This window comes from Neofelis nebulosa, chromosome 7 (assembly GCF_028018385.1).
Source record: "Neofelis nebulosa isolate mNeoNeb1 chromosome 7, mNeoNeb1.pri, whole genome shotgun sequence".
NCBI lineage: Eukaryota > Metazoa > Chordata > Mammalia > Carnivora > Felidae > Neofelis > Neofelis nebulosa.
Window position 1 is genome coordinate 40,486,536 of NC_080788.1, and position 24,312 is coordinate 40,510,847.

The window sequence follows — 24,312 nt, forward strand, 5'->3', positions numbered from 1 at the left end:
AGGAAATAGGACTATGACCCACACACCAACACTCTTTCCCCTCGCACCTTGGCCATATGCCTCTTCCATACACACATCCCTGTGTTTCCCCAGCCATGTCCGACTTCCACGTGCATCCTCAGGCCACCGTGGGAGAGGAGGGCGGTGTGGCCCGCTTCCAGTGCCAAATCCACGGGCTGCCCAAACCCCTAATCACGTGGGAGAAGAACAGAGTCCCCATTGACACGGACAATGAGAGGTGAGCCACACGAGGGAAAGCTGGAGGGAAGACGGGGAGGTAGGCCCAGTGTCTGGGCTCTGAGGGACTTCATGCAGCCTCTGGGCTGGTGCTGTGTGGAGATTAAGTATCCACGTGGCTGGCAGGGCCCAGATTTGATGCTCGGTGGATTTTTAAAGACTGCGTGTGACTGTCGTCAGGGCTAGAATTGTGGTGCATCCACCTGCCAGAGTCCCAGCTTGTGTGTGTGATGACGATGGTGATGACAGTGTTGATCTCGGGACAGCACCTGCAGACTGGGCCGTGATGTCAGTGTCCATGTGGCCGACGATGGTGATGGTGGTTGTGCTGGTGGTTGACTGTGCCCTTTGCTCCAACAGGTACACACTGCTGCCCAAGGGGGTCCTGCAGATCACAGGACTTCGGGCTGAGGACAGTGGTGTCTTCCACTGCGTAGCCTCGAACATTGCCAGTGTCCGGGTCAGCCACGGGGCCAGGCTCACCGTGTCAGGTGAGGCTCTTTTGCTCTGCCTAGTTCTGCCCCTAACTGCCTCCTGACTTCTCCTCACTCTCCAGTCAGTCCCTCTTCAACTGACCCCTGGAGACTTATCAGCCAGGTGTATGTAGAGCACCTGCTAAGCACAAAGCTCTGTGTTCCTGGTGGTGAAGGTTTGGAAGGAATGAGGCCTGCTCTCTGGCTCAGCTCTACCAAGGGAAGCCCATCCTCTGCTTAACCCGGGGGCTCTCCCATTGCCAGAGGGCCTGGCCAGGCTGGGTGAGGAGGGGTGGATGTGTGCCATGCCCTGGGGCCCTGGCATCTTCTCTCTGCCCACAGGACCTGGTTTCTGGGCTGGATCTTGTTGCCCATTCCCCATGTCCTGGGTTGTGGGTGGGATGAGGTGGGAAGGGTCACAGCTGAAGTGAAGAAACATGGCATCTTCCTCCCAGGCTCAGGCTCCGGGGCCTACAAGGAGCCAATGATACTCGTGGGGCCTGAGAACCTCACCCTGACAGTGCACCAGACTGCGGTGCTTGAGTGTGTCGCCACGGGCAACCCGCGCCCCATTGTGTCCTGGAGCCGCCTGGGTGAGCCTCATCCTATAGCCCCAGCCTCTCCCACCCTATCCCACCCTCTGGGAGGGCGGTCTCATCACCCAGCTGTGGGGGGGGGGGGGGGGACTTTGAATCCTGTTTGTTCTCCATGGGGGTCTGTGCTCTCTGGGGCCTTACGGAGGGGCTAAGTTTCCCTCTCCTTGGCAGGACTGGGGAGGGTGGCCTGCCCACCACATTCTCCCTCCCCCTGCGAGGATGGCTTAGCTCCCTGGGTTACCTCATCCAGTCCCCAGCAGTTCTGCGCTGTTCCTGCCTCCAGGCTCCTCTCTCAGTGGCATCAGGCTCTCCAGAACCCCTCAGCAGCGTTCTTTCCCCAGGTTCTTTTCCCTCCTGTGTGTCCCTGCCTTCTATACCCCGGCTATATTCCCCAGTGGTGCAACTCCAAACCCCTCCAAGTCTCAGCCAGTTGTCACACCCTGTCTCTGGGCCCCCCAGTCTCTAGCCTGGCCCCCTAAATCCCCAGCCTAAATCCCTAGGCAGCTGAAGGAGAGAAATGAAAGGGTGCAGATGGGCCCACATTGTCTGAGTGGAAAGGTCACTAGGGGAAGGAGAGTCTGGAGGGGATGGGGTGGGGTCGCATTCACAAGGAGACTGTGCCACATTGTAGCAGCTGAGTGATTGGGGAAGGAGGGGGCAGCAGGCAGGATAATGGAGTAGATTTCACCACTTCAGGGACTGAATGGGGAGCTGTCTCCTTGCATTCTGACTGTGCTAATCTGATCCTGGGGTGAGGGCAAGGGGGGGGGGGTGCGGGGGGAAGGGCCCAGTCCCTGGGAGAGGCTGGAAAGAGTGGCCTCACCATTAGGAGGAGCCCATAGGCACTGCAAGGACCATCTGGTCCAACATTTCCCAAAGCATGATCTGCAGGGAGGAAATAATGGCTTGGTGGTCTAACCTCTCACAAGTTCGGGAAACAGATTTAACCAGGTCTCTTTGCTGTGGGACTTCTCAGAGGCTTTATATTAAAGGGCAATGTGACAGTCCACGAGTAGAATGAAAATTTGAGCATGGAATTTTTTTCAGGAGAGACAAACCAGGCTGGGAAACCACCCACCTAATCCAAACCCCCTACTTTCCTGAGAAGGGACTTAAAGGTCACCAGTGAATCAGTAAAAATGCTAGAATTAGGGCCCAGGTCTCTGCTGCTAGGCAAGAGTTTTCAGCGCTGCTCCTGCTTTTTCCACAATACTGTGATGCTTGGGAGAGAAGGTGCAGAGGTCAAAGATTGAGGTTCCTTGGGGGCACCTTGATGGCTCATTTGGTTAAGCATCTGACTTAGGCTCTGGTTCATGAGTTCGAGTCCCACATTCGGACTCTGCTGTCAGCACAGAACCCACTTCGGATCCTCTGTCTCCTCCTCTCTCTGCCCCTCCCCTGCTTTCTCTCTCCTCCTCCCCCCAAATAAAAAAACATTAAAAAGTAAAAAGATGGAGGTTCCCTGGAAGACTGGTGGAATGTCCAACAATCTGGACCATTCCTCACTTCCCCCTCTTCCACACTTACCTCCCTGACCCTTCCTCACTCCTGCTTCCCCTTCTCAGATGGCCGCCCCATTGGGGTGGAGGGCATCCAGGTGCTGGGCACTGGCAATCTTATCATCTCAGATGTAACCGTCCAGCACTCCGGCGTCTATGTCTGTGCAGCCAACAGGCCAGGCACCCGGGTGAGGAGAACAGCACAAGGCCGGCTGGTGGTGCAAGGTACGGACCTCTCCGGCCCCACATCACCCTCCTCCTGCCCCATTCCTTCCTCCCTTCATCAACATCCCTGGCACACGCTCGGGGCCCTGTACTAACCTTAACCGTGGCTCCTGCCCCTCCCCAGGCCTCCAGGCCAGGCCAAAAGGCAGCTCCCACCTTGCATTCACAAGAATGGGAAGGCATTCTTGGTTATCGACCCCCTGTGGGTCCCACTGGCTGTCCCTGCCATCCCTCCACCCCCCCACCTCCATTTTATAATCTCCACTGATTCCCCCAACCCCATGTTCTTCACACGTGTCCCCCCTCCCACGTGCTGTTTTCACACACATGTGGCACCTGCAAGCTCACACCTGCTTGCACACTCTCAGGTGTTTGTCATTCTCACACTCACACCCAGCCACATGCACACACACAGCTGGTCTCCATGCGCAGGGTGTGTGGGGAGGGGGCGGGTGTTAGCCTCTGAAGCTGATCAGGTCCTTCTGTCCATTCCCCTGTCCTGGGGCTCAACTGTCCCCATGAACTGGGCTGAGATCCCATTCTCAGGGGTTTTCAGCGGTGGCTCCCTCCCAGAGAGCTGGGGAAGGGTTGGGAGATAGAGGAATTAGGACCTTAAATGCCTGTTTGTTTAGCATTCCATGTGCCGTTAATCTGTCCAAATGAAAGTGATGGAGCATTTCATTTCTCGGGTGTTAATGGAAGCTGGAGAACTGGGATTGGAGGAGGGCGGAATTGAATGTAGGGGTGAGGGGAGCTAGTTCGGAGGGCTCATCCATCTCCCCGTCATTACTGCCTTGGAGGTGCAGCCAAACCTATTAGCACATTTATTTATTTAACAATTTCCTGAACAGGGAGCTCAGCTTGATTGCTTTCGGATACAAATGTCAGTCTTTTAAATAGTCATTAAAATGGAGTCCTCTCCTGGGTCTGCCTCTCTGGGGCTAGTGAGGTGGGGCCTGCCATCATCTCCTGGAGCCTGGGCCAGGGTGAAGGGTGGGCCCCATCTGGAAGATTCTCCCCAAGGAGGTAGACCCGTGTTTCCTGAGGCTACCCTGTCCCCATCCGCACCCCATCCCTTCACTCACAGCTGTCTTGTCTCCCTACACCTACCCCTCACAGCTCCTTGTGCTCCTCTGTGTCCCCAGCCCCAGCTGAGTTTGTCCAGCACCCCCAGTCCATCTCCAGGCCAGCTGGGACCACAGCCATGTTCACCTGCCAAGCCCAGGGTGAGCCGCCCCCTCATGTCACATGGTTGAAGAATGGACAGGTGCTGGGGCCAGGAGGCCACGTCAGGCTCAAGAATAACAACAGGCATGTGTGTGGTGTGTGCCGGGGTGAGAATGGGGGAGGATGTGGGAAAGGGGGCCTGGATGAATGGCCAGAGCAGGCTGTGCCCCTTGTGCCAGGAAAGAGCACTAAATTAAATCTGGAGACTTGGGTTTGAGTCCTGGTCTGCCACTGGCTTGTGGCAAGATCTCAAGACAAGTCATGTGTCTTCTGGAGAGGCTCAGTTCCTCCACCTCTCCCGTGGGGTAATTTGGCCAACTTTTAGGGGTACTCTGCCAGGGAGAGGGGATCTGAGGCTCTCCCTCCCCCTGCAGCACCCTGACAATTTCTGGAATCGGCCCTGAGGATGAGGCCATCTACCAGTGTGTGGCTGAGAACAGTGCTGGCTCCTCACAGGCCAGCGCCAGGCTGACCGTGTTATGGGCTGAGGGGCTGCCTGGCCCCCCCCTCAATGTGCAGGCAGTCTCTCTGTCACCCACTGAGGTCCGTGTGTCCTGGAATGAGCCCCTGGTCAACACCAAGGAGATTATCGGCTATGTCCTGCACATCAGGAAGGCTGCTGGTGGGTGAGGGCTCTGCAGCCCCTTCTTTTTATTCACTGTTTTTCATCCCTTTCAATACTGCGTGTCCTGACCAAACACCTTCCCTCCACTGTACCCCCTGCACACCGAATGCCCTCATTTCACCAGTGCTGGTAAGATTGTCTCATGCCCCTTACATTGCCCCTCCCTACCCTTCACCTCTCCAGACCCTCCGGAGCTGGAGTACCAGGAGGCAGTCAGCAAGAACACCTTTCAGCACCTGGTGAGCGACCTTGAACCCTCCACTGCCTACAGCTTCTACATCAAGGCCTATACCCCAAGGGGGGCCAGCTCAGCCTCTGCCCCCGTGCTGGCCAGCACCCTGGGTGAAGGTGAGGTCCAGGTATTAGAGCAAAACACCACACACGCTTGTTCAGGTTGTGCACTACACTGGGCACCTGGCCCTGAGACTGAGTGGGGGCTGGGTCTACTTGGAGAAAGGGGCGTCCCTTTCCAACTCATGTAAAGGTATCTTTGAGCAAGTGGGGGCCTGGGGGGCAGAGGCCAGAGAGCTGCCAGACTCGTGAGGGTATGGGTCACGGTGGAAGGTGGCAACCCCCCTCACATCTTGGTCTCTGCCTGCAGCACCTGCCCCACCCCCGTTGTCCGTGCGGGTCCTGGGCGGCTCCTCCCTGCAGCTGCTGTGGGAGCCCTGGCCCCGGCTGGCCCAGCATGAGGGAGGCTTCAAGCTGTTTTACCGCCCAGCAAGCAGGGCCTCCTTCACCGGCCCCGTCCTGCTGCCTGCAACAGTCTCCTCCTACAACCTCAGCCAACTCGGTGAGGCAGACACAGACCATGCGTGGGGAGCTGGGCAGGGGTGCGGTGCCCGGTGCCAGGAGGTGGGGCGCAGGGGTTCCCTGTGTTTCCCTGCTGTGACAGAGCTGCCTGTGGGGGCTGAGGTCACTCAGCACAGCACTGCCTTTCCCTCAGACCCCACCACGGTGTACGAGGTGAAGCTGCTGGCCTACAACCAGCATGGGGAGGGCAATGCCACAGTCCGCTTCGTATCTTTGAGAGGAGCATCTGAGAGGACAGGTAGGCGTTGGGGAGGGGTTGTGGGGCTAAAGACTGGTGCTCAGGAAGGGAGGCCAGGTGTTGAGTGAGGAGGGGGACAGGGATACAGGGAAGGTAGGCGAGTGTAACAGTGCATGTGGCCCTTGAGAACATAGGCTTGGATTGGAGTTTGAAGTTCAATGGAGTGATATTCTAACTGTGTGACCTTAGGCAAGTTACTTAACCTCTCTGAGTCCCAGTTTTGTTCTCTATAAAACAGAGATAATAATACCTACTTTATAAAGCCGTGGTGAGGATGAAATGGTCCTTGTAAAGTGTTATTCCCAGTATCTGGCACAAAGTTAGTACTCAGTAACTAGTAAAGAGAACCGAAAAAGTAGGCTGGGGTCCTATAGGCAAAGACTATGTAGACATGGAGGTAGCTGTGGCTGAGGGAGGAGGAGCCCCAGAGGCTACGTGTCCCAGGTACTTCAGGCCAAGAGAGCCACAACTCCCAACCATCACCTGCCCCTAGCCCTGAGCCCACCATGTGACTGCCGGAAGGAGGAACCCACCAACCAAACGTCCACCACAGGCATCGTCATTGGCATCCACATCGGGGTCACCTGCATCATCTTCTGTGTCCTCTTCCTCCTGTTCGGTCAAAGGGGCAGGTGGGTCCTGGGCAGGAGGGGCAGGGATGGCCTGGAGAAGGTGCTGCTATACTGGAAAGCAGAGTTGGGGGCTCACTGTGTCCATCCTTCTGTTTTTGCCCCATTCCCCCCCCCCACAGCCCTCCCCCTAACTCTTGGCTCACCCCCTTAGGGTCCTCTTGTGTAAGGATGTAGAAAACCAGCTCTCCCCTCCTCAGGGCCCCCGGAGCCCAAGGGATCCTAGCATCCTGGCACTGAATGGGGCAGGACGGGGAGAGCGGGGCCGAGACAAGAAGCGCGTGGACATGAAAGAACTGGAACAGCTGTTCCCCCCAGCTGGGGCAGTGGGGCAGCCGGACCCCAGACCCGTGGTGAGTGCCCCCACCTCGAGCAAGCCTCTGCTTCAGGCTCTGACAGCTTCCCAATCCTGCCCTCCCTTCACCTCGGTCATCAGCCTTCACCAAGCTCCAGGCACTAAACTCATGGCTGGTGCTTCTGTCTGAGCATCTGAATCAGGCAGAGTGGTCTAGAGACCCTAAGTCCCAAGTGCGATTGGGTCCAGAGCCTGACCCTCTGGCTGGGGACTCATGGGCTCTGGCCCTCATGCTGACACCAGTGTGACTGGCCCTTTCCTCAGCAGGATCCTGGGGACCCTGCCCTGTGTGAGGAGACCCAGTTCTCCATGCTGCCACTTGAGGGATTCAGCCTTCTGGAGGAGATGACATCAGAAGCCAAGGCCCCCTTCGCAGGCCCCGCAGCTGCCCTGCCACCCCAGGACGGAGGCCCCGGGTTCCTCAGTGAAGGACAGGCTACTCGGGCCTCCACAGCACCAGCTGCCCAGCCAGCTCACTCAGGCCAGTAGCCAGTGTCTGGCAGGCTCCAGAGGGGGCAACCCCCCATTCTCAGGTCAAAGGCAAGATTTCTCCTGTCATGTGGGACTCGGATGGGGGCTTCCCAGCATTTCTGTCCTGACTGCCCCTCAGGTTGTCAAGACCTAAAGTAGCCTCAGCAGGGACCTCCCTCCCTAGAACCTGGAGGGGGTTCCTTCAGGAGCCCCTCCCTTGGACTAATGTCCCCCCTCACCTCTGCCTGGTACCCACATGACTTGGAACTGAACTAATGTTTTCCTTTAAAAAAAAAAAAAAAAAAAGAAAAGAGAGGGGAAGGTGAATTAGACTCCAAAAATACGCCCCTGCTGTGGCTGGGCCCCTGACACTGTCACCCTCCACTGACCTTGTTTTCTCAGGATGGATTTTTGCTGTTTGGCTCTCAGCACCTACCTCAGCCGGAATGAATGTTCTTGGGGGAGTTGGGCCGTGGCCTCAGCCCCCATCCCCAAACAGAGCCCCAAATGCACTCCTACCTCAAGCCCCTGTAGGGGCACCCCCCTCTCCCTTCCCATATTGTTGTCAAGAGTTTAAAAAAAAAAAAAGAAAAAGAAAAAAAAAAAAAAGCACTTCCCCATTTCCAGGTGTGAAAGAAAACATCTACCTCAAGGCTCGCTGGCTCTCTGGGCCTGGTTGTATCACTGGACCCTCCTCCTGCCCACAGCCCTTCTATTGCTCCCCCAGAGAGGAGGCCAGAGGCTAAGTCATCAAGGGCAGGCCTCTCAGGAACTACAGAAATAAAAATGGAATTGGTCAAAGAAAATGTGAAAAAAAAAAAAAAGCCAAAAATGAGAGGAAAATTTGTTCCTTAAAGTATAAATTGCTCCAAACCAGCCACCTCCCAGCATGCTGCCGTTGCTCCTCCTTGTCCGTCTGTCCACTCCCGTTCCTACCCCTCAAGCCAACTGATCCTCAACTTGGATCCCCACGACTCTCTCTCGGCCTGAGTGGGGGCGGGGGGATGTCACCATGCGGCCTGCCTCCTATTCTGCCCAGAGACACGGAGACCCTGGAGCGGACTGGGCGTGTGACAGGTGTGTGCGCGTGTCGGACAGGGAGATTTCCCTGGCACAGATGCCCAGCGCTCTATCCCATGGGACATGGCCTGTTTGACCCAACCCCCGAACAGTGGAACGACCACTGTCAGCAGATGTGGCTGGAAGATATTTTTATACAAGGTGTGTTTAAAGATTTATGTTCTTGTGACTTCTTGTTTTTCCTTTCTGTTGTGTTGTTTTTCAATATACTTAAAGTAGGAGAAAAAAAAAAAAACAAGGAAACAAATACCTATTTTTGGTTAATTCATTTTTTAAAATAGAAGTAAAACTTTTTTTTAAAGGAAAAAAAAAAAGATAAGTGTATTCCTTAAGTATGAGATTAGACCATAAAGTCCCTGACCCCCAAACCCTAAAGTTTAGTTAACTAGCTGAAGAAGGTAGAATTTGTGGTGTTTTCCTAGGAGACTGGAGTCATGTCCACGTGGACTCGGGAAAGGGCAGCCTGCCCCTTCTCCCAAATGCTGGGCCTGTGCCGACGGCCCCTCAAAACTCCCACTCTGTCCCTGCATTGGCCTCTCTGCACCCCCCTTCATCCTGGAACCCCCTCTCCCATGGGAAGAGCGGTCTGGGGTAGGAGAGGGATGGGAAGCCCGCTGGCCTGACTTGACCTGAGTTTTGTCACACTCTACTCATTCTGACTGAATAAAAGTCCTGTTGCCAAAGTGAACCTCGAGTTTGGTGGTGGCTGTGTCAGGTCCTGGGGAGGGTGGGAGTACAGGGATTAGGGCAGCCAGGGGTGGGCCAGGCCGACTCTCCCAAGTCAAAGCCCAGGATAACAACAGCCCCCTGTGTACCACTTACAGGCACCATGCACGCTGGGCTCTCTCCACACGTAGGAAGCTTCCCTGGGTCCTCAGGACCTTCCCAAGTGGTAGTCTAGTTATTGTCCCCTCATTTTACAGATGATGAAATGGAGAAAGGATAAGACAGATGAAGGAAATGTCTAAAATCTCACATAGCCAGTTACGGCAGGATCAGAGTTTGTATCCAGACCAGGCCACGTGATTCCAGTCTGTATTCTGACCACTGCTCTGTACCTCCTCAGCTGGCAGTGAGGAGTCTGAGACTAGCCCCTTGGCCCTAGTGACAGCTCACCAGTACTGAACCAGGTACTTTTCATGCACTGTCTACCAGAAAGGACCATTTTCGTCTCCACTCCAAAGTTGAAGAATGGCATCTGGCTGATTCTTTCCAGGTCACACAACCAGAACTCGTGGCCAGCCCTCTCCATTACTCCCTGTCCGCTCCTCAGTCCAGGCTCCTGAAGCCAGGTGTCCGGAGCTGCCAAAGCTTGGGGTAGGCCAAGAGAGATTTGGCTTCAAGGTCGTTGTACGGACAAAAATCTGGAGGTCTCAGAGGACCTTAAGCTTAGTAGAAGGCAACAGTGCAACTGCTTAGAATGTCCGTGTTGCCTCTACTGCAGAAATGGAGAGTCAAGGCTCAACCTGGGAAGTTCCGCAGGTCTAGAGGGCTGGGATCTGTACCCAGAGGCACCTTTTGGGAGGAGCAAACCAGCCTAGTGGTTTGCAAGCTGGGCTTCTCCAGCTGTGGCTAGAGGTCGGGGGGCGAACCTCCCTGCGGGGGGATTCCACTCTCCCTGCCCACACTCAGCCAGAGCAGCTCCACTTTTATGTCTTACATGTTGTACTTTTCATGAGATTTCATTTGAAAGCCCCTGGCCTGGCACTTCTGCCCACGGTCAGACCAGAAATGGTGTTGTGGATGCTGAACCAAGAAAGAGAAGCCTGAGACCACCACAGCACCTGTTCTGAGTCTCCAGGGGAAGTGGTTGATTTGCCCTGATTTTCTCAGAGAAAAGATCTAAGCCCAAATAGAGACGCAATACCTCACCTTTCTTTACATGGAACTTTGCAACACAGGAATTCTTCAACACAACCAGCCATCCAAGGGCTGCCTGAGAAGATGGTGGGTTTGTCATCTGTTCAAGCAGATCCTGCAGGGGGTGAGAGTAGACCAGGTGAACCTCCTGCAGGGGGTGAGAGTAGACCAGGTGAACCTCCAGTGTCCCTTTCCCCTCCAAGAGTCCAAGATACCAGTACCTTCCCTCGGGAGACATCCAGAAACATTTAGAAACCACCTAATACGACCCATGTAGATGTATGCAAATTACATACAAATTACATGCAAATATAGGCAGGGCCTGTATAACAAGGCCAAACCAGGCTAAGGTAAAGGGAAGCAGAGTTCCAATTAGGAAGATTCACAGAACTAGGCGTCAAAGCCGGAGGGGCCTGGCTGGAATCTGAGTCCTGATCTCAAATAGTCCCACAGCCTCAGGCTGAAAACACCCGTCCCCATCCTCCCCCCACCACAATCTTTGGGCAGAAAACAGTAGCAGCTAGGACTTACAACCTGCTCCAATTGTCTAATGCTCTATAACAAGCCACCACACAACTTAATGGCTTAATCTAACATTTATTTTATTTATACCTTTGCAGTTTGGGCAGAGCTCAGCAGGGACAGTTGTGGGGACATCAGCAGTGGCAGCTTGAAGCCTGGGGCTGGAATTATCTGAAGGCCCGCTGGCTCTCATGTCTGGTGGCTGATGCTGGCTGTCGGCCCCAACACCCGCATGTGGCCTCTCCATGTGGCCTGGGCTTCCTCACAGCATGGTGGCTGGGATCCAAGGACAAGCAACTAGAGAGAGCCAGGCAGAAATTACATCATCATTTCAAATCTAACCCTGGATGTCACGTGGTGTCACTTCTGCCATGTTCTATTCATTAGAATCAAGTCACTAAGCCTGGCCATGTTCCAGGGGAGGGGACTTAGGGAGTAGAGTCAAAGTTATGGACATGTTTTAAAACTGTCTCAGGACCACTCTGGGGGACAGGTGGAGAACAAGTGAGCTGGGGGGCTGGGTGAGCAGGAAAGCTCCCCCTCAGAGGACATGGCATGAAGGGGCTGCTGTTGGGGCTGCTCCCAGGGCTGCTCCCGATGCCTACACAAGCCCTGTATATGGGCCACATCCCAATTATTAGTGAAGATGGACAGTGGTGTCCAGTCCTGAGGCCAATGCGGGGGGCGGGGGGGAACCAGGCCCATGTGAATGCCTGGAAAAGCGCTTCTCTACTGCCTGTTCCCTCTCCTTGTGCAGTAAGGGGGGAAGCTGGTGCAAGCCCAACAGCCCCATCCCAGCCTGGGATGCTAGACCCCAGAATGACAGAGCCAGAGGGACCAGTGACTCTCTCATGAAACAGCTTGTGTCACCCTATGCCGTGTGCCTATTGCCACAGTGCAGGGTCTGGTCCTGGCCATCACTCCAAAATGCTCACTGCCTGGGGCTCCTTCTCCCCTGAATGCCAATGTCCTGTGCTGCTCAACTTCCTGCATTTATTTCCTTGCCTCACAGTCTGACTCCCTACTATAGGAATTTGTGTTCCCAGGGCCCACTTAGTACCTATTGAATGAAGGCATGCAGGAATGGGACATCTAACTGGAATGCTGGGGACACTGTCATGAAGTTACAAAGAAAAAACTCTTTGGGCCAATCCCTGGCTAGCATGGTATCATCTTGGGTTAAACAACAGGGGAGTTTTGCACTTGGAAACTTGGGGTCATTCCTCCCGTGACTAAGCCTCCAATTATTGGGGATGAGGTGGGAGGAGGAAGAACTGGAGTCCCGGGAGGAGTGATTTCTCTTCCATGCCCTGCTCAGGTATCACCTTAGAGAGGTCCTTCTTTAACTGGAGTTTAACTGGTGGCTCAGTGGCCACATACCCTCAGATTTTAGCTACCTGGGAGCTAGCCCAGAGCTCACACTCTGTTGTTGAGAATGATGAACTCTGTCTCCTAGTGAGAAGCATGGTATGTTCTGGAGCCGAGGTGGTGCTCTGGCCCAGCTGGAGTCTGGCTGATGTGGTCTGAACCCTGTGCTCAGCCATTTCCTAATCATGTGACCACAAGCAGATGACTTAACTTCTTTAGGCCTCAGTTTTCTCATCTGTAAAATAGGGATAATATGCTCCTACCTCAAAGGGTTGTTAACTCAGTTGGCTTCTTTACAGAAACTGATAAGCTAAGCCTAAATTCATACGGACCTTGACTAGCAAAACAATCTTGAGAACAAAGAACAAAGTTGGAAGACTCACACTTGCTGATTTCAAAACTTACTACAAAGCTACAGTAATGAAGACAGTGGGGTACTGACATAAGGACAGACATACAGATCAATGAGATAGAATTGTGAGCCCAGAAATAAACACTCACATATATGGTCAATTGATTTTTGACAAGGATATCAATACAGTTCTTAGGGGAATAAGAGACTTTTCAACAAATGGACAAGTCGATATTCACATGCAATGGAATGAATTTGGACCCCTACCTCACACCATGTAAAAAGAAATTAAAATGGAGCAAACACCTAAATGTAAAAGCTAAAACAGAAGAAAACATAGATGTACATATTTGTAACCTTGGATTAGGTGATAGCTTCCTTGACATCATGCCAAAGGTACAACAGATAAAGTGTGCACCATCAAAATAAAAAACGCTTATGTTTCAAATGAAACCATCAAGAAAATGATAAGACAAGCACAGAATGGGAGAAAATATTTGCACGTCATATTTCTGATAAAGGATTTGTATCTGGAATATATAAAGAACTCATGATTCAGTAATAATAGCTCAATAATAAAAAGACAAGTAGCCCAATTTAAAAATGGGCAAAGGTGGGGCACTTGGCTAGCTCAGTCAGAAGTGCACACGACTCTCGATCTCAGGGTCATGAGTTCAAGCCACACATGGGTGTAAAGATTATTTAAAATCTTAAAAAAAGATAGATAGATAGATAGATAAAAATGGGCAAAGGATCTGAATATACATTTCTGCAAAGAAGATACACAAATGGCCAATAAGCACATTGATGAAATAAATAAACAGTAAAACCACAATGGCATATGACTTTGTTGCTAATAGCATAGCTGGAATAAAAAAGTCATGTAATATCAAGTGTTGTCGAAGATGTGGAGAAATCAGAACCCTCATACACTGCTGGTGGGAATGTGAAATTGTGCAGCTATTGTGAAAAGCAGTCTGCCTATTCCTCAAAAGGCTGAACATAGAGTTACTAGATGACCAGCAGTTCTATTCCTAAGTATATATTCAAGAAAAATGAAAAAACAAAAGTTTACAAAAAAACTTGTACATCGATGTTCATAACTACAAGAACTATGATGGGGCTCCTGGGTGGCTCGGTCAGTTGAGCATCCAACTCTTGGTTTCAGCTCAGGTCATGATCCCAGGGTCGTGGGATTGAGCCCCGTGTTGGACTCAATGCTGAGCATGGAGTCTGCTTAAGATTCTCTCTCTTTCCTGCTGCCCCTCTCTCCCGCTTGCTCTCTCTCTCTCTCAAAAAAAAAAAAAAATCTGTGATAGATAAAAACTGGAAATAACTTAAATGTCCACCAGCTGATGAATGGATACACAAAATGTGGTATATCCATACAATCGGATATTATTTAGCAGTAAAAAGGATGAACCTTGAAAACATTAAGCTAAGTAAAAGAAGCTAATCACAAAGGACCATGTATTGTGTATGATTCTGTTTGTACAAAATGTCCAGAGTAGGCAAATCTATAGAGACAGAGAACATATAAGTGGTTGCCTAGGGCTAGGGGTTAGGGGAAAATGGAGAGTGACTGCTAATTGGCACAGGGTTTCTTTTTGGGGTGATGAAAATGTTTTAGAATTTTCTATGGTAATGGTTGCACAACCATATATTAAGAACTACCAAGTTGCCTACTGTAATGGGTAAGTTGTATGGTATATGAATTACATTTTGATAAGGCTGTGATTTATTTTTTTTTAACGTTTACTTATTTTTGAGAGAGAGAGAGAGAGAGTGTGTGAGTGGAGGAGGTACAGAAAGAGAGGGGGACAGGATCAGATGCAGGCTCTGTGCTGACAGCAGAGAGCTACATGTGGGACTTGAACTCAGCCACCCAGGTGCCCAATAAAGCTGTCATTTAAAACATTTAAAAGCAGCTGAAAGGACTCAATGAGTTTGTAATAAGGGAAGTGTGCAGTTTGTGTTCAAATAATCCCATTGTTACATACAGAGAAACGGGTGGGCAAGGCAAGGTGACCCAAGTGGAAGGTGAAGAGTGGGATAAAGAATAAAGTAAGCAAGTGGCCAACTCTTGATTTGGGCTCAGATCATGATCTCACAGTTCATGAGAGGTAGCCACTTGATGGGCTCGTGCTGACAGCATGAAGCCTGCTCTGGATTTTCTCTCTTTCTTTCTTTCTTTCTTTCTTTCTTTCTTTCTCTCTCTCTCTCTCTCTCTCTCTCTCTCTCTCTCTCTCTCTCTCCCCCCCCCCTCCCTGCTTGCGCTATCTCTCCCTCTCTTTCTCACTCAGAATAGATAAACTTTTTAAAAAGAAGAAGAAGAAGGAAGGAAGCTTGAAGGGACCTCTGCACCTGGCCTGGCCTGCATGTGTTGGAGGGAGTCTCTGGACACAACATCCCAGCCTGGACGCTCCGCTCTCCCAGGAGAAGGGCTGTGACTGGAGGGGTTTGCTGCCACCCTGTGGAATTAGCAAGGATTACAGTTATGGGGACTTGGGTCTGATAGAAGCTAGCTGCTATGATGTGCTCAGCCCGTACAAGAGAGAAACAGACCAGGCCTTGAGTGAACTTTCTGTACAGGCTTGAAGAAAAATAATTGCAATCTATCCAAATACTTGGATGATAGCAGCAACAAGCTGTGGAAACAGAAGAAAATGCAATTCAGGGGTCCCTGGCTGGCTCAGTAGAAAGAGCATGTGACTCTTGATCTTGCAGCCGTGAGTTTGAGCCCCATGCTGGGTGCAGAGATTACTTAAAAAGAAAACACAATTCACATAAGTCTAGGATTAAGGAAGGCTTCAAAGAGGAATGGTGAGGGAGGCAAAGGCTCTGAGGCTGAAGGCACAGCAGGAGCAAAGGCATAGAAGTGTAAAAGGACATGGTGTGCTGCTTGAGCAGCCAGGAAGCTATCATCGGCTGCATGGAGCCTCTGTGGAGTCCTGAGTGCCCCCACGATAAAGATGATACCTCCGTTATTATTTCTTGTGACATTTTGTAGAATACCTCCATATCACCTCATCTGAGTCTTCTCTAAGCCTCGTGGGGGGCAGGGCTGAACTTAATGTCATCTTTTCGTTTAACAGAAGTGGAAACTGAGGCCTGGAGAAGTGAGGTTGTAGAGCTGGGGCTGGAACATGGGCCTCCCTGTCTGCTGACTTGTTATCTGTGTACTGAGGAGAAAGGGGCAGGGGAACCCAGGGACAGGGAGGAGAGGGAATGGTCTAAACTGGCTGAGATGATGATTTTCTTTTTGAATATTAAGGAGAGACCCAGGAATGTCAGACCCAAGAGTAGGATGGTTGACAAAGTTGGGCATGTCCTAAAATGTGGGTTAGATCAGGAACCTGCCATAGCTTCCCATTGTTCCCAGAGCAGTACAACAGCTTTGACCTAGCATTCAAGGCCCCCTCACAAGAGGCAGTGTAATCCAGTGGCTAAGAGCACAGGCTTGGGTTTGTAATCCCCACTCAGCTGCTGTCCAGCTGTGACCCAGTGAATATCCCTTAACGTCTGGTACCATTTCCTCCCCTATAAACTATGGATAAGGATAGCACCCACCTCACAGGTTGTGAGCAGTAAACAAGTAAGTTATATAAGGCACTCAGGACCTTGCTTGCTATTAATTATTATTATTATTATTATTATTATTATTCAGAACAGAGCCTAATTCTTGGCTTCTATCATTGAGTCCAATCCTTCATGTTGGACTCCTGGCTTCTCTAGTACACGCCATGCACAATGGTGCCTTCAAACCTTTCCGCAAGAAGTTTCCGCACCCTGGAATGAGCCCACTCCACTGGTCCCTTTTTTTGAGATCCTTTCAAACACTGCCTCCTCCTGATGTCTTCCCTGATCCTCTCCAGTTAGAACCACTTCTGCTTTTGCCCTTCCTCTGCACCTTGCTTAACCCTCTCATTCAGAGCTACTTCCTTCTGCAACAAATATGCACAAAATGTCTGTCATCCTTGCCTGGAGAACTTAGGAAGTGAGTTTCCTAAGGACACGCATGGTGTCTTACATCTCTTTATGACTCAGGGAGAGCTGACATGGAGTAGCACTAACTCAATAAATGCTTGTGGAAAGAAAGCTAGAAAGCAGGAAAGCAAAGACAAAGGGAAGGGGGGAGGGAGGGAGAGAGGAAAGAAGGAAGTGGGGGGAGGAAGAGGAGAGAGAGGGGAAAGGTGACCTGGAAATGAAGCCAAGAGAGACTTCAAGAGAAACCAGCCCTGGCCGTGTTTACCAAAGACTTTGGGGAAGAGACAGGAGACTGGGTGATTTGCAGCTCAGGTTCCTGGGCTCTTATTTTCACTCCTTAAGCCACAGCACTGAAAAGACTTTGAAAACCTCACAGTGGCTCTGGACTTGCTATTTAGCCCCTCTGAAGCTCCATTTCCTCATCTGTGACACAGATAATAATGGCACTTAATCTAATTGGGCTGTTGGGAAGATCGAATGAGAAAATAACTAGAAAAATCCTGGGCACCTGGGCCACAGTAAGTACTCAATGAACGTTATATATTAGGATGGTGATGGTTTGGTAGTTCTAAGAATTCCAGACATGTCCAAATAAAAGACTGCTCACTGCTGGGGAGGGTAGGTACTTCCTAAGCTTGGAGAGATGCCTTTTGTCCTAGAGCCCTGCCCAGTGGTCACACAGAGGTCACTCAGTGTTTTCTCCGGGGCCTTCCCACCCGCCCCTGAAACAAGATACACAATAAAGCCTCCTGATTGCTTGATTAAAGGAAGTGGATACACAATTAATTTCAATTTTAGGCCTAACCCTCCTAGCCTTTCAAAAAGAATCGCACACCCTATTCCAATTTACACACTGAAACAATATGAAATTTTCCAGCGGGTTCTGAAGCCTTTGAAGTGACCAGACCAGACTATTGATTTATTTCCAACTAACCTTTCTCTTTGAACCCAGAAGGGTCAAGGTTAATTATACAATAAAACACCCTGTGCCCAGCTGCCCCCTTTGAGGACTCAGGGAGCCCCCAGACCTTTCCAAGCCGGCAAGCGGCGGATCGTATTTCTGATTCCTTCTCTGCATTCATTTCCTTCATCAGGACCCATTAAGGAGAAGAAAAAAACCTCAACCCCCTCATTTCCTCCCTGAGAGATAAATTTTAATTTGCTGGAAACCAACAAAGGGGATCTAAACCATGTTTCTAGGCTGCGCCCTCAGGTTGAAAACTCTAGTTGGGAGCACAGCACCTATTCTGGGCTGGCTGGGAAAAGGGGGGGGGGAAGTGGTAGAGGGACACAAAGGGGTACACACGCACCCCCATTTGCCTCTCCCCCACAGGGGGAAGGGAGTCCCTGGAGGGATAGACTCTGTGGATGCTACCAGCGTGACCAGGTGCCTGACATGGGTTAACCCACTGGCTGAGGCTTCTCCTGTGTGCACTAGGTTGGCCCTCAACAGCCTCACCAGGTGGGCGCCATCTAATCCCTGCTTCCCATCACTGAAACAGGCTCGGATTGGTAACACACCTGGTTCCAGTTATCATAGGCAGGCAGTGGCAGGGCCAGGATTGGAACCCAAACTTTTGTTCTCCTTGTAAAATAATGGGTTCTCTTCCCCTGCGTCTTCCCACCCCAGGGAAACAACATAATGTAAAAGTTCTTTTTATTTCCATCATTAAAAGAAAAAGAAAGAAGATTCAAAGTTGTGATCTAATGTATAGTCCATTATCCAGTGTCCTCAATTATCCCAACAATGTCCACCTTAGCTGTGTTTCCCAGATCCAGGATCCAACCAAGGCTCACACACTCTCTTGGCTGTCATGTCCCTTTACTCTGTGTTGTCCCAGAACCGACCCATCCTTCTCTGCTCTTCCTGACACTGACATTTCTGAAGGGACAAGGTCAGTTGTCCTGTAGAGTGACCCATGGTGTGGATTTGTCTCATGTTTCCTCCTGACTAGAGAGTCAGATAATATTTTTGCCACAAGCAATTCACATGTGATGCTATATTCATTTTAGCATCTGGAGTCCCATGATGCCAACAGTTTGTGATGAGGGACCTAGACTGATGTTTGTCCTTGGCCTTCTAGCGGCTTCTCAGGGTGGGGGTGCCTTTAGCATTGGCCACAAAGGAACATGCTTCCTAGGACTCTTCCGACCCACAGACTACAATGTAGAACCTTGGGAGGAAGTTCACCAAACAGCCCAAGACACATTTTCCCAATTCTTCTCGCTGGAACATTCCCGTGTTGGTGTCAAGGCTCAACACCCATGTCTCCACCCCCATGAGGCCTTCATAAATCTCAGAATAAACGCTCCCTCCTCTGCTCCACAACCCTCTGTTTCTGCCTCATTGTGTGATTTATCTTAAGGCAGTAAAGGTCACTGGGGAGCTCTTACCGCCGCCTCTATGTCCAGGGCCCACCATAGAAAGTTCTCCATAAATATTTGTCAAAAAAGCTATAATCCAAATAACACCAGCCTGCCTTGGGGGCAACCTCAGTTTCACATTTGAAAGAAAAGCCCAATGTCCAATAACAAATTGAAAAGCTATTTAAGTCTGCTGAAGAACCTGGAAGAGGTGCCAGCGGATGAATTAGACTGCAGGTCACATACCAGAGTCCTAAATATCCTCTTCACCCATCTTTCTCCCTATCATCTCATGGTCTTCCTTCACCTCCAAACCTCTCTGCTTTCTCTTCTTGCCCAAATCCCTCCTCTTTCATAATCAACTTGGTTCATCCTCAAGTGTAAGAAAAATGTACTGATTTAGTTCAAACAAGCAATACACAGAAGCATTCTCCTTGTCTGTTTATTTTTAAAGTTTATTTTGAGAGAGAGCACGTGTACATGCCAGCAGGGGAGGGGCAGAGAGAGGGAGGGAGAGAGAGAATCCTAAGCAGGTCCACACTGTCAGCACAGAGCCCGACGTGGGGCTTGGTATCACAAACCGTGAGACCATGACCTGAGCTGAGATCAAGAGTCAGATACTTAACCAACTTAGAGACTGAGCCTCTCCTTGTTTAAAGGGGAAAAAAAAAAATGTTGTGTAAGTTCCCTCTCAACCATTCCAAGCCCAGTTCCCTCCTAGGGATAATACCATTATCAGTTTTGCGTATCCTTCCAGGCCTTTTTCTGTGGAATACAGACTTTCCTATATGGATATGCTAAACAATGTTTCCAATTTCCAGTGCTTCATGAACATCCTTGCACTGTTTCCCTGTGCTCATCAGCATGTGTTTCTGTACGGCAGAAATGAGAGGATTTGCTGGGTGTGGGGCACGTGCATTGTGAATCTAATCCAGCCCACCTAATGATTCCCTCCACCCCAAGACACTGTACATCCTTACTCTCCGCCAGCAGTCTAAGATAGGACCAGGGCTGTTTTTCTTTCCTTCTCTCCCACGGCTGCTCTGAGGACCTTGGTGCAAGCGTGGTTTAACTTCTGTAAATCAACCAATATGATACACCACATTGACAAAATGAAGGATAAAAATCATAGGGTCATCTCAACAGATGCAGAACAAAAGCATTTGACAAAATTCAACATCCATCTATGATAAAAACTCTCGAGGCACCTGGGTGCTCAGCTGAGCATCCAACTTCGGCTAAGGTCATGATCTCACAGTTCATGGGTTCGAGCCCCGTGTCAGGCTCTGTGCTGACAGCGTGGAGCCTGCTTCAGATTCTGTCTCCCTCTCTCTGCCCCTCCACTGCTTGTATTCTCTCCCTCTCAAAAATAAATAAACATTAGAATAATAATAAAAAAAAAAAACTCTCAACAATGTGGGTAGAGAGGGAATGTACCTAAACATAATAAGGGCCATATGTGACAAACTGACAGCTAACATCATACTCAATGGTGAAAAGCCGAAATCTTTTCCTATAAGATCAGGAACAAGACAAGGATGCTCACTTTTGCCTCTTTTATTCAGCATAATATTAGAAGTCCTTGGGGTGCTGGAGTGGCTCAGTTGGTTAAGTGTCTGACTTCAGCTCAGGTCATGGTCTCATGGTTCATGGGTTCAAGCCCCGTGTCAGGCTCTGTGCTGACAGCTCAGAGCCTGGAGCCTGCTTCAGATTCTGTGTCTCCTTCTCTCTGTGCCCCTCCCCAACTTGTTCTCTGTCTCTTCCTGTCTCTCAAAAATAAACATTAAAAAAAGGGGGGGAGGGTCCTAGCCATAGCAATTTGGCAAGAAAAAGATATAAAAGGCATCCAAATTGGAAAAGAAGAAATAAAAGTGTCACTATTTGCAAATGACATAATACTATAAATAGAAAACCCAAAAGACTCCACTATAAAACTGTTAGAACTAATAAATGAACTCAGGGGTACCTGAGTGGCTCAGTTGGTTAAGCATGTGACTTTGGCTCAGGTCATGATCTCATGGTATGTGAGTTCGAGCCCCACACCGAGCTCTGTGCTGACAGTGCAGAGCCTGCCTGGGACTTGCTCTTTCTCCCTCTCTCTCTACCTCTCCCCCAGTGACACATGCGTGCATGTGCGTGCTTGCACACACTCGCTCTCAAAATAAATAAATAAACATTAAAAAAAAGAATAAATGAATTTGGTTGCAGGATACAAAATAAAAATACAGAAATCTGAGACATTTCTATACAGTAATAATGAACTACTAGAAAGAGAAACCAGAAAAACTAGGAAAACAATCCCATTTAAAATTACATCAAAAAGAATAAAATACCTAGGAGTAAATTTAAGAAGTGAAAGACCTGTATTCTGAAAACTATAAGACACTGATGAAAGAAATTGAAGAAGACACAAATAAATAGAAAAATATTCTGTGTGCATGGATCAGAAGAATTAACATTTTTAGAATGTCTATACTAGTGTAAGCAACCTACAGATTCAATGCAATTCCTAGCAAAATTCCAAGGGAATTTTTCACAAAACTAGAATAATTCTAAAATTTGTCTGGAACCACAAAAGATCCTAAATAGCAAAAGCAATCTTGAGAAAGAAGAACAAACCTGGAGGTTCGGAAATCCCATTCTCTGCTTTCAAACTATACTTATAGAGCTCTAGTAGCCAAAATGATAGGGTTTGGCAGGAGAACAGATGCATGGATCAATGGAACAGAATTGAGAGCCAGAGTTAAAACCACATATATACGGACAATTAATTTATGACAAAGAAGCCAAAAACATACAATGGAAAAAAGGCAGTCTCCTCAACAAATGTGTTGGGAAAACTGGACAGCCAGAATGCAAAGAATGAAAGTAGTCCACTATTTTACAACATACACAAAAATTAACTCAAAATGGATTAAAGATTTGAATGTAAGACCTGAAACCATAAAATTCCTCAAAGAAAACATAGGCAGTAAGCTTCTTGACATCAATCTTACTGACTTTTTTGTGGATCTGACTCCAAAGGCAAGGGAAGCAAAACCAGAATGGGACTATATCAAATAAAAGGCTTCCACAAAGCAAAATAAACCATCATCACAATGAAAAGACAACCTACTGAATGGTCTAAGATTTTTTTCAAATCATATCTGACAAGAACTCATATAACTCAGCAGCAAAAAAACAAGCAACCCAATCAAAACATGGACAGAGGGGAGTGCCTGAGTAGCTCAGTGGGTTAAATCTCTGACTCTTGGTTTGGGCTCAGGTCATGATCTCACAGTTCATGAGTTTGAGCCCTGAATCAGGCTCTGCAACTGACAACATGGAGACTGCTTAGGATTCTCTCTCTCCCTCTCTGCCCCTCCCCCACTCAGGCTGTCTCTCTCTCAAAAAAAATAAATTAATTAACTTAAAAACAAAACAAAACAAAACAGGGTGCCTGGGTGGCTCAGCTGGTTAAGCGTTCAACTTTGGCTTAGGTCATGATCTCATGGTTCGTGGGTTCAAGCCCTGCGTCAAGCTTTGTGTTGACAGCTCAGAGCCTGGGGCCTGCTTCAGATTCTGTGTCTCCCTCTCCCTCTGCAACCCTCACCCCCCACTCACACTCTGTCTGTCTCTCTCTCTCTCTCAAATTAACATTTAAAAAAAAAAACAAAAAAAAACAGGCAGAAGACCTGAATAGACATTTCTCCAAAGAAGGCATATAGATGGCCAACAGGCACATCAAAAGATGCTCAACATCACTAATTTATTAGGGAAATTATCAGGGAATTCAAAACCAAAATGAACTATCACCTCACACTGGTTAGAAAGGGTGGAATGGGTGTTATCAAAAGACAAGAAACAACAAGTGCTGAAGAGGATAGAGAGAAAACAGAACCCTCATATGCTGTTGGTGGGAATGTGAACTGGTGTAGCCACTATGGAAAACAGGAAGGAGACTCCTTTAAAAAAAAAAAAAAATAGAACTACCATATGATCCAGCTTTTCTATTTCTGGGTATTTATCCAAAGAAAATGAAAACACTAACTCAAAAAGATACCTGACCCCTGTGTTCACTGCAGCATTATTTACACCAAAAAAATGGAAACAACCTAAATGTCTATTCATATTCACATATATATATACATGACATCTTCTTTATCTATTGATCCAAATATGGAAGGATACACACACACACATATATATACACATACATATATTCATACATACAATGGAATATTACAGCTGAGTAATATAAAAGTAATAAAAAAGAATGCAATCTTGCCATTTGTGACAACATGGATGGACCTTAAAGTTATTATGCTAAGTGAAATAAAAGTCAGATGGAGAAAGACAAATACCATATAATTTCACTCATATGTGGAATCTAAAAACAAATAAACAAAACAAAAACAAACTCATAGATACAGAGAACAGACTGGTTGTTACCAGAGGGGAAGGGGAGTGCGGAGGGGGTGAGCAAAATGGGTGAAGGGACTCACTTGTATGCTGATAATGGTAAGTGGACTTTGAGTGGTGATTATTTTGTAGCACATACAAATGTCAGTTATAGGGATGCCCGGGTGGCTCAGTCGATTAAGTGCCTGACTCTTGATTTCAGCTCAGGTCATGATCTCATGGTTGTGAGATCAAACCCTACATTGGGCTCCATGCTGGGAGTGGAGCCTGCTTAAGATTCTCTCTCTCCCTCTCTCTCTCCAACCCCCTAACCAAAAAGTCAAATTATAACGTTATATACATGAAACATACAATATTATATACCAATATTACCACAATTTAAAAATAAAAGAGAGCCTAGAAGCTTTTCCTATTGGTAAACACCTAGTTCAATCCCAACAAGCCCCATCCATTGATTTTAGCTGGTTTAGAAATGATTGAATCTCTAGATATTCTTGTTTCCAAGTTGGAATTATCATCTAGTTAAAAAACAAAATTCAACTGAGTACATTCTGTTTTAAGTAATCTCTATACCCAATGTGGGATCTAATTTGTGACCCTGAGATCAAGAGTCACATGCTCTTCCAACTGAGCCAGCCAGGCACCCGTAACAGAGAACATTCTCAACCTCTTACTGGCCTTTTCTCTTTTCTTTTTTCTTTTCTTTTCCTCCTCTCTCTCACTCCCTTTCTATTTTCTTAAGTAATCTCCATGCCCAACATGAGGCTTGAACTCACCATCCCAAAATCAAGAGTTGCATGCTCTACTGACTGAGCCAGCCAGGTGTCCCTCTTACTGGATTTCTTCAATGATTTATGAACAGAGTGGCATCTAATCTAGCAGATAGAAAGGAGCTCTCAGGAGCTATAAAAAATGAACTTTTATAGGGAGAAGAGTGTGGGAACAAAGAAGTTACACTAGCAAAAGTCTGGATTGGTTGTGGCAAAGTCC

At 48.7% G+C, this 24,312-nt stretch overlaps 1 protein-coding gene and 1 long non-coding RNA gene across 7 annotated transcripts in view; one reads left to right on the forward strand and one right to left on the reverse strand.

The window, feature by feature from the left end:
• Window positions 1–9,156, forward strand: part of IGDCC3 (immunoglobulin superfamily DCC subclass member 3) — a 42,896-nt gene extending 33,740 nt beyond the window's left edge. For 3 of the 6 annotated variants that reach the window (XM_058737353.1, XM_058737356.1, XM_058737357.1), the window contains 12 exons: window positions 94–238; window positions 598–728; window positions 1,166–1,303; window positions 2,872–3,030; window positions 4,176–4,341; window positions 4,632–4,879; window positions 5,066–5,230; window positions 5,484–5,675; window positions 5,829–5,933; window positions 6,427–6,565; window positions 6,717–6,915; window positions 7,182–9,156. In XM_058737353.1, the coding sequence (XP_058593336.1) occupies window positions 94–238; window positions 598–728; window positions 1,166–1,303; window positions 2,872–3,030; window positions 4,176–4,341; window positions 4,632–4,879; window positions 5,066–5,230; window positions 5,484–5,675; window positions 5,829–5,933; window positions 6,427–6,565; window positions 6,717–6,915; window positions 7,182–7,406 (2,012 nt within the window). In that variant the 3' untranslated portion in view covers window positions 7,407–9,156. The remainder of the gene's footprint in view (window positions 1–93; window positions 239–597; window positions 729–1,165; window positions 1,304–2,871; window positions 3,031–4,175; window positions 4,342–4,631; window positions 4,880–5,065; window positions 5,231–5,483; window positions 5,676–5,828; window positions 5,934–6,426; window positions 6,566–6,716; window positions 6,916–7,181) is intronic. The other 3 variants (XR_009264054.1, XM_058737354.1, XM_058737355.1) reach the window with 3 other exon arrangements.
• Window positions 6,508–24,312, reverse strand: part of LOC131516409 (uncharacterized) — a 36,803-nt gene continuing 18,998 nt past the window's right edge. The window contains exons 3-6 of the long non-coding RNA XR_009264055.1: window positions 10,941–11,147; window positions 10,341–10,443; window positions 8,036–8,160; window positions 6,508–6,616 (exon numbers count right to left, since the gene is read on the reverse strand). This is a non-coding gene — a long non-coding RNA (uncharacterized LOC131516409). The remainder of the gene's footprint in view (window positions 6,617–8,035; window positions 8,161–10,340; window positions 10,444–10,940; window positions 11,148–24,312) is intronic.